Below are 11,605 nucleotides of genomic sequence, written 5' to 3' on the forward strand. Positions count from 1 at the left end.
TCATCCTATGATAGCAGGCTCGATTTCTGTGATACCAGCACACTTCCACTTTGCTGTCAGCACGGTTAGTTGCTCATCCTCTTCAGTATCGCCTTCCTGAATCCTCTCTTCCAACACGTATTCCCCGTGCTGCTCGCAGCCGATATCAAATCGATATTTACCGCCGCCTTGAAGATTATCATCAACAAAATTTCCTACGTATCTGTGATTAGAGTGAACCAGTTCTCCAGAGCCATCCCGCTTGCCGTGTACCCATGATCCTTTGTACTTGGTCCCAGTCGCCGAGTAGGTGTACACTCCATGACCGTGCCTCTGATGCTCGTACCAGTTCCCTTCGTAAGTGTCGCCACTCACGTAGTAGTAAATTCCATGGCCGTTTCTGCGATCCTCGACCCAGCCACCCTCGTAGCGCGAGCCGTCTGGGTACCAAAACGTCCCTTGGCCGTGTTTCTTGCCTTTCACGTACTCACCAACGTATTTGGAGCCGTTTTTGAAGCGGTACGTTCCATTGCCGTGTCGCTTACCGTGCTCGTATTGTCCCTCGTATGTGTCTCCGTTCGGTAGCGTTGCTTTACCGTAGCCATGCCGTTCTTCACTTTCATTTCGTTCTCCTTCATATTCCTACGAAACAGCAAAAGGATAAAATCATTTGATAACTAATTTATGTACCCCTCGCCCAAACAGCTCTTTAAAAAGGACTAACCCCTCCATATCTCCCAAGTATGCGGCAGACATTTAGGAACAACTGGAGCCAGCCAGTAAGTAAAATGTCCTGTGTTAGGGGGCGAAAGGTGGCGATTGGAAAGTCAGATTTATTGCGTTTTGTTAGAAACTTTTTATACCAGTTTAAAATTAATTTCGTTTGCTGTTACAGTTTCATCTTTTTTTTCTTAAGACTGGCTCATTTCAGGGACATTTGTTGCCTTGAATGATCAAAAATGTGTTCGAGTTCTGTGCTGGCCAGCTTTTATTTGAAGCCATGCGCTCATGGTCGCACCTTGGTCAACATCTTTAATGAGAAAAATTGTTTATATTGTTTATCTGTCGTGTCAAAAACATAATAATTGCATAAATGGAAATGGAAATTTTTCAGCGAACTTTCAAACGTTACGTTTGGTAACTGCTTATAAAACTTCACTGCTATAGCAATTGATTTTATTTCGTGGGTTTCATCTTTCTTTTCAGAATAACAAGCGTCTCGCTAAGTGTGTGTATTCCAGTATTTTTCAATTATTTGCTTTTCCTTTTAATATCACCATTTTGTTGACTTTTCTGTGATGCCAATTACTGGGTGATAATTTCTTTATAGCATCAGTGATATTTCACTGGGCAGTCGGTTCGTCGGGAAAGTTAGTAACGTAGAACTGATCGAAGAATTATCGATTTCCAGAAAGTTTCTTGCCTTCTTTCAAGTCGTTAAAGCAGAAACTACTAGAGAAAAATTGCTATATTTCCGAAACACCCTGTTTATGGTTCATCAAACAAATGATTTGTCAACCTTACAATGTAAAGAAAGTTTCATTTCGAACGAAAATTGTACGCAAAAATATTTGAACGGTCTAAGTGCTTTCGCTGCATTGTTCCAAGCTCCGACATCACTGTTCAAGACGACGAAATTCGCGAATTATAAAACTAAAGATGACAGACTTTGAAAGCCTGAAGAGCAGCTGGCAAAATTCGAGATAATATTGACATGTACGAGTTCGCTTCCATTTCGCCTGCAAATATGGTTGTAAAAGTGTTTTCACTTACCCCAAGATTGATACCTTCGTCTTCTTCGAAGTCTTCCGATCCTATGTCCGACATATTCAAGTAATGAAGTTTGTAATATATATCAAAGCAAAGGGCAGGATCCTGTTCACGTTAAAAGCTCGGTAAATATTATTTCAAGTTGTGTTTGCAGCGGCTTCTGGCTTTGTGTTGCCCGAGCAACAATGCGAGAAGTTAAATTTGAAAGTCAAATGTGGTTCTTTTCTTATGCATATGATTAGCCGCCATTGTTTGGCGGATTGAATCGTGAGCCTCCCGCGTGGAAAGAATCAAAACACACAAAAAAGAAGGCGATGCATCACGGTTTTGCACTTGGCAAACAAAAACCGAGGAAAATCTTAGGCTCCTTTTTGCCATCTGTATGTTGCGAGTTCAGTAGTTCACGCGAAGCCCGCGCGAGTCAACACCCGGGCTTTAAAGAGACGGGTGAATTTACGCTCAGCTTGCCCTCTTTCCAGATTCTTTCACAACGCGTTGCCTACTGCTTCAGCGAGTTTTTATGACAACGACGGACCGTGGAGGTTTCGCAATCGTTCTCCTTTGTAGGAATCAGTTTACTTAAGTTAAGTGTCGAAGTGTTTGGCACGGCAGTACTAATTGAGAACACTGAAACTGACAGCAAACAAATATTTCAAATGGAACAGAAACTTGTCAAAAATCCCATTCGGCGAGAGACTGACCGGTTAGCTGTTTACAAAGCGTGGAGTTTAATTTGGAACCACCGAACACAGCTCCATCTAGCGGCAGGGGGGAGGATTCAATCCTTGGACCTCCAACCTCAATTTGTAAAAACATTTTTTCAGATTGGTGCTCGGTGTTCGGTTTTCATAGCCTTACGACGTGGAATACACAGGAAAAAGAACAGTTTCAAAAAAACCGATTTTGATGGGAAAAAAGACAGAAAAAAAATAATGGATGATCCTGGTAACTAGTTCGCCTCAACTCAGTATGCCAACTGCGAATACTGTGTACCCACTCTCCTCCCGCCAATAAAATTATGCGCAGAGGTAATGATTCCCTCTTATAAAAATGCTGTCCTCTAAAGGGGCTGAAATTTCATCTCGGGCTGAAGTCCACGATGTAATCACCCCTTTGGCTCTTGATTGTCGGTAAATGAAGAATTTCAGCCCGGACTGAAATTACAGCCCGGTGAAGTAGCTGGAATCTTGTTGTGATTACATTTCAAGTTTCATGCAACCGGGATTTAAACCTCCTTTTCTCTCGGAATTTCTCCCTATAGCTGCCTCACTTGATTAAAAACACAGTCACTGCGAATGCCCAAGATCTCTTTTCAACCCGGACTGAAAGTGCATTCCGATTACGTGGGTTCTTTTGGACTTTCAAGCCCATTTGACCGAGTTGAAACTCGAGGCTGGAACTTCCATCCCGGTCTACTATTCAAGCAATCACCATCTTTATTCCAAGGGATTTTTCTAAGAGGCCACTTAATTAAGCACTTCCTGGAGGGCGATTGCATTGAATTAGCCCGGCTAAGCTTTCGAAACAAATCCTCTTTAAATGAAGTGAACGAATACATGGAGAAAATTTCAGCCTTGGCTGAAATTCAGCCCGTGCTTAAAAATTCAGTCATGGAGAAAAAATTTCAGCCCGCGCTGAAAAATTCTTGGGAAAAAAATAAGCCCATAATAGGAATGGAATTTCAGTTCGGGCTGAAAACAGAACTTGGAGCAAGCGTAGTGTATTTCAGTGAAACAAGATCAGTGAAGGCGGCCACGAAGGAGAAAAGGTTTCAACCTGGGAGGAAATTTGTTACGTAAGATCAACTGAAATTACACTTCTTAACTCTGAATAAGATGATATTTTCTTCAAGGTATAAAGCCGATAAAAGGATGAATCGTGCTGGAAAGAATTTGCTAACATACTCACTGGCATTGGAATAAAGCCATCTGAAACAGATTGTTTTGCTGTTACGGCTTGTTCATCAGTTGTTGTGTCTAGAAGTTACCTTTCAGGTCAATACTTCTGCAAGATATTCATTTTTGGAATGTCTGCATTTACTATCAGATGTATCTTTTCGTTTATTCTCAAGGGCAGAAACATACAGCTGTTTCCTCATTTAATTGTGTCTCGCACAAGCGAAGAAGCGAATGCGGCAATGCTGATTGGTACTATAGGTGGTGATGGTTTCTCGTTGCTTGGTTGTAGTTCACAGTGTTTCAGCAAGCAGGAAGAGGAAGCCTTGAAAACACGCGTTTGTGCTGTTTCCTATCCCGTTGAAACATTAAGCTTCAATCAAACTTTAGAAGAAACAAAACACAAACCGCGGTGATAAACATGGAACCAAAAAACGCATGTTAAACAAAGTTAATTTCCTTGACGTTTCGTATGTACAACATACATCTTCAGAAGTGACCGTTAACTAGATTACAATCGAAATTTAAACGCGAAGAGAAAGAAAAAGACTGGTATCTAATAATATGTAACAAGACTAATAGTTAATAACAAACAGATGAGTGAAAAAAAAAAAAAAAATTACCATAATAATAATAACAATACAAAATGCTAGTAAAGAAAAAGTTTTTCACTGCCAACGTTTTCATTCAAGGCTGGCTTTAAATCACGAATTAACAATGTTTCCTTAATTTTACAATGTATATCTGACCTACCAGTTGCTAAGATATCAAAATTGTCCCATTTAATATTATGACCCGTGGAAGTAACGTGATCCGCAATGGCTGAGGTGTGACCGCTTTTAGCAAGGGCCTTAAAATGTTCAGTTTTTCTATCGTGGAGTCGACGCTTTGTTTTTCCTATATAAAAATCATCACAGTCCTAGCAGCTTGCCTTGTAAACCACCTTAGACATCTGAGAACGGCTGAACCTGTCCTTGTACGGGAAAAAAGATTTGATTCGGCGGGTGTTTCGGAAAATTATTTAAACGTTAAAACAACCATAAAACTTATAGATACAAGATTTAAGTTGCTGGGTAATTACTTTACTTTGGAACCCTACAAATGGTAAAACAATGAAGATTTCTCTCTTGGGAACTGTAGTGATAGGGTCTTTAGGTTTGTTTTGATGTCTATTCACTACATCGTTCATGTTGTACGTGATGATACCACGGGGATAACCATTGCGTGACAATAGCTTCCTGAGATCATCCAAGGCAGACTGTAATGATGAAGACGATGAACAGATGAGAAGACAACGATAAGTAAGGGTGCGGATGAGGTTTATCTTGTACTTGCGAGGTGTGAAGGAGTCCCATTTCGTGTAAAGGCCAGTGAAAGTTTTCTTACGGTAAATGGATGTTGAGAATGAATTGTTATGGCGTTTGACAAGGACATCAAGGAATGGAAGTTCGTGATCCTGTTCAAATTCAATGGTAAATTTGATGTTGACATGTCGGTCGTTGAGATAAGAGAGAAATTTAACAGCAGCGTCCTTATTGTCAAATAAGGTGAAGGTGTCGTCAACGTATCTGAACCAAATGGTAGGAGGAGCACTGTTATTCATCACCCACTTCTCCTCAAAATGACACATAAAAATATTGGCCAAGACAGGACCCAAAGGGGAGCCCATGGCAACACCATCAATTTGATAAAAAAACTGGCCGTCAAACACAAAATGGCTTTTCTTAGTGGCAAAAACAAGCAAATCCCTTAAAACAGGGCGAGGTAACTTGGGTGGATCAGATAAGGCATATAATTTGTCGAGACAGATTTGTATTGTCTCTTCAAGTGGAACGTTGGTGAACAATGAACTAACATCAAAAGAGCACATAAACTTGTTGTTGTGGTTGTACATCTTCGCCCATTTAGCAAAACTAAAAGAGTCCTTCACTGTAAACTGGTTGGTGGAGATAGGTTGAAGTACACACACCAAATAAGAGGCAAGATTGTAATTATAAGTGTTAATAGACGAAACAATTGGACGAAAAGGGCAGCCAGATTTATGAACTTTGGGAAGACCATAGAGGACACCAGGAGTAGAACCAGAAGGCATTATCCTCTGAAGCGTAACTTCATCAATGATACCATCTCTTCTAAGTTTACGAAGATAGGAGATCAGACTGTCCTCTCTAGACTTCGTCGGGTTTTGTGTAAGCTTTTTAAATGATTTTGTTTCATCGGAGATCAACTGTTTCATTTTATTGAGGTAATCAAGTTTATTGACGATGACAACGCCGTTTCCTTTGTCGGGTTTCGTTATTATGATACTGTCATCACTGCGCAAATCATTAAGGGCTGTCCACTCTTCTTTAGTGAGAATGCGCTTCTGCCGAGAGAAATCATATGAGTGGATGTAGCTGTAGGAAATATTTTTCAATTGACTCTTCAACCTGTCCTGGTTTTCGTTAGTCAAAGTGGGTCCAAGCCTACTAAGATCGCGGAAAAGTAGCTCAAAAGAACATTTGACACCATATGTATCGACCTCCTTCGGCGGCAGACAGAAACGTAATCCTCTTGCCAAGACCAAGCTACCGAAAATCACCATTACCCACAATACCTTTCGACATTGTCGCTTGCCCTGAACGCTTTTGTGGGACAACTTTTCTCATAACAGCTGTCTATGCTTACAAACTGCGCTCATAACAAAACGGGGAAATTCTCGCATGCTCTCGGAGTGCTACTGATGATTTTGGCGAAGTTTTGACAGAGAATTCCATGCTTGTTGATAAGAAGAACAAATGAAACTGAGCCTACGAAAAACTTCTCCGGTCCATCAAGTTATTCGGTGCATCTTCATCCATCTGGTGTCACCGATGACGTTCGTGTTCCTAGTGTAGGATTTGGCAGTGATAAACAGGTACCTTAGACACAAAATTCCAGCAGTGCTCCGTGTGTTCTTGTCCACTTCCTGTATAAATCCTGACCCGGGAAGCACTTATACGTGTACTTTTTATCGATGGTCGCTGGAACGATTGAAAAACACATAACCCGTGACCTTGAATGGACGAAGAGCTCGTTTAGGTTCCGCGTTCTATTTGAGTAACTTATACGGCGTATCGCGATTAAGTCTGCTTGCAGAGGAACAGCAAAAAATTAAAGTTTTAAGTGAATAGTTGTGACACCCGTTAAAAGGGTTGTTTTCTTTTGTACAAAGATTATACTGTAAGTCATTCCGCGCGTTGACAAGTTTGAGGCAAAAGGACTGTGGATTAATTAATTTGATATCTTACAGAAAAATAGGTCCGCATTGCGTAAATGTTGGAATTACGAATTATTCCAGTTACGTTATATCAGTGTCCAGTTATTTTTATTGACTTCTAGCTATACTTGTTAACAACAGTGATTTTGTCATTTATGTCGTGTTTTGTTTTTCTATTCCTCCTTCGCAACACCGTTTACAATGATTTTACAAAACAACAAGGTTTTGAAATATGATCTCAATGTGTCATCACTTATTGTGGCTCATAAGAACGGAAGAGAAAACAAGATAGAACTTTTTCAGAGGGAATTTAGCATGCAAAGAAAGACCGAGCTTCCGGATGAGCAGAGCCGGAAATCTTGCCATGTTGACAGATGCGCGCGAAAAAACCTCATTCGCACGAGTGTTCACGCATGGCTCGAGAAGAAATCATACGCGTGCACTGAACTCCAGGGGGTCCTTTCATGTGAATGGAGTCGGGTCGTCAGTGAACTGAAATTTGATAAATCCCTTAAATAGGCCAATTGGACGTAGAGCAAGCTTTGTGTGACCTATATAAAAAAATTTTAAGGCTGATCGATTCAGACTACCAATGTAAACGCAGTTCTCAGTTCTGAGCATGTAACTCTAAAAGAAACCTTGATGGTTGAAAATCCTGACTTTCCTCTCTGAGCAGCCTAAATAATAACAAAGTCTGCAACTTAAACTCCAAAGCGAGACCGATGACGAACGTCCCCGACCCTTCTACATGCCGGAATCCCCCCCTCCTCCCCCTTGACTGGCTGCCGGACAACTTAACGCGTCCGACAGAACGAACAAAGCATTGATAGCACATTTCATGGCTGAAAACTGAAAATATATCAGGTCGATCAACTTTTGTTGGGACACGAGGCCACTGAGAAAACATAATTTGCATGAAAATAGTGCATTTACGCAGACTACATCATGTCGAACAGATCCACTGATTAGACACGACATTATTTATTTACCTTTATTGGGAAATATAGGTAAACATTAATAACGCCGGACTCAATTTTGAACATTGAAGTATTCCAAAATAATGTCAATTGGGGGAATCTCCAGGAGTACAACTGATACTGAACACTCGACGGCATCTTCTACTTCGCGCGTATCGTGTCATTCGCGTGATAACTCGATAACCACGGGTCTTTAAGTAAATATCTAGTTTCATTCCTTTGTTACGTCATATCAACCGTGCGTTTTTCAGATTAGAAAGTCAAATCAGGTCGCCCGCGGAAGCGCAGCAAAACACAAAATGTCTCCAAAATATTTCCTTCTCCTTCTCTCTGTCAGTTTCGCTGTTGAAATTGTCTCTGGATCAACCACAGGTAAGTGTGAGTCTAATTTCATTGAACAATGTTTTCAAAAACTTGTTATTACTGGCCGAACTAATCAGAACATAATTGAGTCTTTTCTCTGGCACAGTTTACACAGTGAGCCGTAGAATGGTATTCGGTAAAGCGTCGGCGATGCCGTTTACATCTGGGATGAAAAAGAGCCTCTTCGCCCATTTCTAGCTGTATTCAGATTAATGTTAGTTCCTTGCTTTTTACGTGCACACCATCACAAATTTGTTTTTAGAACCACTTGAAAACCTACCTTGTAGCGTCTTCTGCGTCGACACCGTCTTATAATCTGTTAATCGTTAAGTGTTCGTTCATTTAAGTCCCTCAGTGCCCAGTTTCTTATTTGCTGCTTCATTTAAGTTAAAAAAGTGACGCGTTTCTCTCGAATACAGTGCAGAATGTGCCGTGATGTAAGATTTTTCAAATTTGCAGGAAACACTTTCTTCGTGTGAAATGTTTTCCTTTGGTTTCGAGCGGTATCGGTTACCGTTTGATCTTTACTGTACGGTAGCCATCGTGAGTTAAGCCGACTTGAAGTTTATTGACGTACAGTTGTGCCGTTTTCGCTCCAAAAGAACAGAATAATCAGATTGTTGGACTTTGAAACGCCTAAAGTTGCCACAGCGCTCAGTTTTCGCATTGCTCCTAATTGCGCTGTACGGATGGAATTTGACGAGACACTGGGGGAGGGTCAGAGGCGGGTAGGGTTGCACCTCATCAATTGTCAAGACAAGCTTTTCCGCTTCAGGTTGGTTTACCGTGTTGCACAAAAAAGAAATTGTCGATTCTAGTTTTTGCGGTTATTTTTCACAATCCGCAGAAAAATAAAGTTCCAGCAAAAGGACACATTGCCGCTCTTGGAGAAGACTACCGATACAAAAGTATAAATATTATAGCTGATAAATCGAGATTTAAAAAAAATACATGGACACGCAGACATATTTGTTGTCAAAATATGCGTCAAATGGCATAGTTGCTACTGCTACTTTGTTTATGCTGTGAAGCCGCAGCGAATCTGATCAGAACAAGGTGTTATTCGGAAACAGACAAAATATTTTAATCCTGGACGATTTGTTTTTCCAGTGATGTGGGGTTCCGTCGTTACTTGTATTTTGACGACGAGTATCAACAACAGTCACACTGTACGTTGAAATGCAGCTGTGCGCAAATCCCTTCTAAGAAAAAACTAATCTCGTCAAATCTCAGAAGATACAATCGCTTATCCGAAAAATTATACTTCTACGGAAATTAAGTGGCAATGCCGTTGCGTGTTTACGCAAAGGAAGAAACAGGAGAAACATACATATATGTAGAAGAGCAACATTTCCGCCAAAATGGTTATTCGTTTCCGGGGACCGTACTGTCACGGAGATGAGGCTGCATTGTTTTGTGACAATGGTCCTAAAATTATGATTAAGAAGTAACTTTTGCTCAAACACGAGATGCACCCACAACGTGAGAAGAAAGATGTCAGTTCAATATTCAAAGGATGGTCTTTTTCTGAACCTTTTTTCCAAGTCGCAAGGGAAGAACTCACGGATAGAGTCTACCCGAATTTCAGTTTAGTTCGATTCAAACCTCATGTATGCGTAACTTTGTTATTGCTTCAGTGCGCTACTATAGCAGGTTGGCACAAAACAAAAACACTGCTAGATGTAAATAACTCTTTGGACTTTGACTTTTCGAAGACATGTTCGTGATTATGCCAAAGAAAGTCTGCGCACGAAAGGGTGTCCTGTTACAATCGCGAGGTCACGGAATTCAAACTTCTCTCGTCGAGCAACGCAAGGAAGTGGGAATCTTGGCCAACCGCATGTGTTTAGTTATAAGGTCGTGCACTTTTCAAGAAATGTTGTAGAGTGTCTTTATGAGAGAAGAAACCGGTCTAAATTCTAAAGATTTTCTTAATGTTTTTGTTAATGGTATGGTTTAATTATGTCGTATCGAGAGCGACAGGCTCTTAGCGTTGTAGGGTCTTTGGGTTTGCACTAGTCTATCACAGAACAAATTGCAAATGGCAAATGCCATGCCAAATTTACCATATATTATTTTAAGTAAAACAAAGCTCTCTTGTGATTTATGACTATCACGTGATTGCTATACTGCTCCCCACTGAGTTATTGCGTAATGAATATAAAATTCCTCAATATTTCATAAAATGAAGGTAAATTTAGCCCTTTGTCTAGGAATATCATTGCTGGAGACGCTTAATGACCTTGTGAGGCAAATAAGGCACCCATTATGACCTAATTTACCATTGCAGGCTCATCCATTTCCCTTATGAAAAGGAACATTTCCTACAACTACGGAAGCTTTTTACAAAATAGATGAAAAAATTTGGTCAGGTTTAGGGGTACGGTTAGGGTAAGGGTTACCTCACTTAGTGTTAGGGTCAGCTCTAAGGGTTAGGCTTAGGGCAAGGGCTAGGGTTAGGGTTAGGCTTAGGCTTAGGGTTAGGGTTAGGGTTAGGTTTTAGGGTTAGGCTTAGGGTTAGGGCTAGGGCGAGAGCTAGGGCTAGGGTTAGAGCGAGGGTTAGGGTTAGGGTTAGGGTTAGGGTCAGCATATCAGTTGAGAAATAGAAACATATATTTGTTTTAAAGGAAAAAATAAAAGCACTTAACGTTTTTTTCGGTAAGTAGCAATAAAAAATGTTTGCTTTAGTTAAGAACTGGCAGCCAGAAGTTATTGATGCCATTTAAGGTAGCCAAACATAGGATTTTACACGTGAGAACGAAACAGTTCTATTTGGTTATAAATTCGTTAGAAAAACTACAGGCATAAGGTGCTGGGTGCTTGAACGCGATAACAAGTCTTCATTTCACTAATAAAGTGATAAATATATGATCATTTAGCCTAAAAAGCTACACCCGAAATAGTTTCACATTGTTGAGCAACACCAATAGAGTTTACGCTCCATTGCCTGGTCACGTGACTAGTTATTATTTCAAAACTTTGTACCCTGTTTGAACGGAAAAAACAACTGATAGTGAGTAAAACTAGTAATTTTTCAATTTCTTTTAGAAAGACCTTTTTATAGCGTGTTTTAAATTTTGCCTATTCTGTATTAAATCCGTTCAATATTAGGAAATAGGTCACCTGACAATATCAAAGTATTCATAAAATCTTTTAAAAACGGGTTAGTTAATTTTGTATCATATTATCAACATTTCCTTTACCTAAGCAACACTTCGAGAGCAAATGGGCGCAACAGTTCTTTTGCAAACTGGCTTATTTACAAAAATGTGTTTTGTGACGTCATGACCACGAAACGTGCCATCCGACACTGAGCATCACTTTATACCCTTGATATGATAAAATATAACTTATTCTTTCCAAAACACCTAGCACAGTAGTTT

General features: G+C 40.3%; 3 protein-coding genes across 3 annotated transcripts in view; 1 reads left to right on the top strand and 2 right to left on the bottom strand.

Moving 5' to 3' along the window:
• LOC145487955 (radial spoke head 1 homolog) lies at nucleotides 1-1,806 on the bottom strand. Its single transcript, XM_081466723.1, has 2 exons — nucleotides 1,753-1,806; nucleotides 1-621 (listed from the first exon to the last, which is right to left on the bottom strand). Exons 1-2 carry the CDS (start codon nucleotides 1,804-1,806, stop codon nucleotides 1-3), a joined length of 675 nt encoding a protein of 224 aa, XP_081322849.1.
• Nucleotides 1,807-4,665: 2,859 nt separating this feature from the next.
• Nucleotides 4,666-6,228, bottom strand: LOC145487956 (uncharacterized). The gene has a single exon (XM_081466724.1). The coding sequence runs from the start codon at nucleotides 6,226-6,228 to the stop codon at nucleotides 4,666-4,668; it is 1,563 nt and encodes a 520-aa protein (XP_081322850.1).
• LOC145488349 (uncharacterized) overlaps nucleotides 5,830-11,605 on the top strand; it is a 17,208-nt gene continuing 11,432 nt past the window's right edge. The window contains exon 1 of the mRNA XM_081467192.1: nucleotides 5,830-8,231. Within this exon, the coding sequence (XP_081323318.1) occupies nucleotides 8,159-8,231 (73 nt within the window). The 5' untranslated portion in view covers nucleotides 5,830-8,158. The remainder of the gene's footprint in view (nucleotides 8,232-11,605) is intronic.

This window comes from Orbicella franksi, chromosome 5, assembly GCF_964199315.1.
Source record: "Orbicella franksi chromosome 5, jaOrbFran1.1, whole genome shotgun sequence".
NCBI lineage: Eukaryota > Metazoa > Cnidaria > Anthozoa > Scleractinia > Merulinidae > Orbicella > Orbicella franksi.

Bases quoted from the DNA above. Each gene is read 5' to 3' on its own strand.
- LOC145487955 (XM_081466723.1), bottom strand. From the start codon at position 1,806: ATGTCGGACATAGGATCGGAAGACTTCGAAGAAGACGAAGGTATCAAT. The intron at 622-1,752 runs GTAAGTGAAAAC...GCTGTTTCGTAG, and splicing joins ACGAAGGTATCAATCTTGGG to GAATATGAAGGAGAACGAAA.
- LOC145487956 (XM_081466724.1), bottom strand. From the start codon at position 6,228: ATGGTGATTTTCGGTAGCTTGGTCTTGGCAAGAGGATTACGTTTCTGT.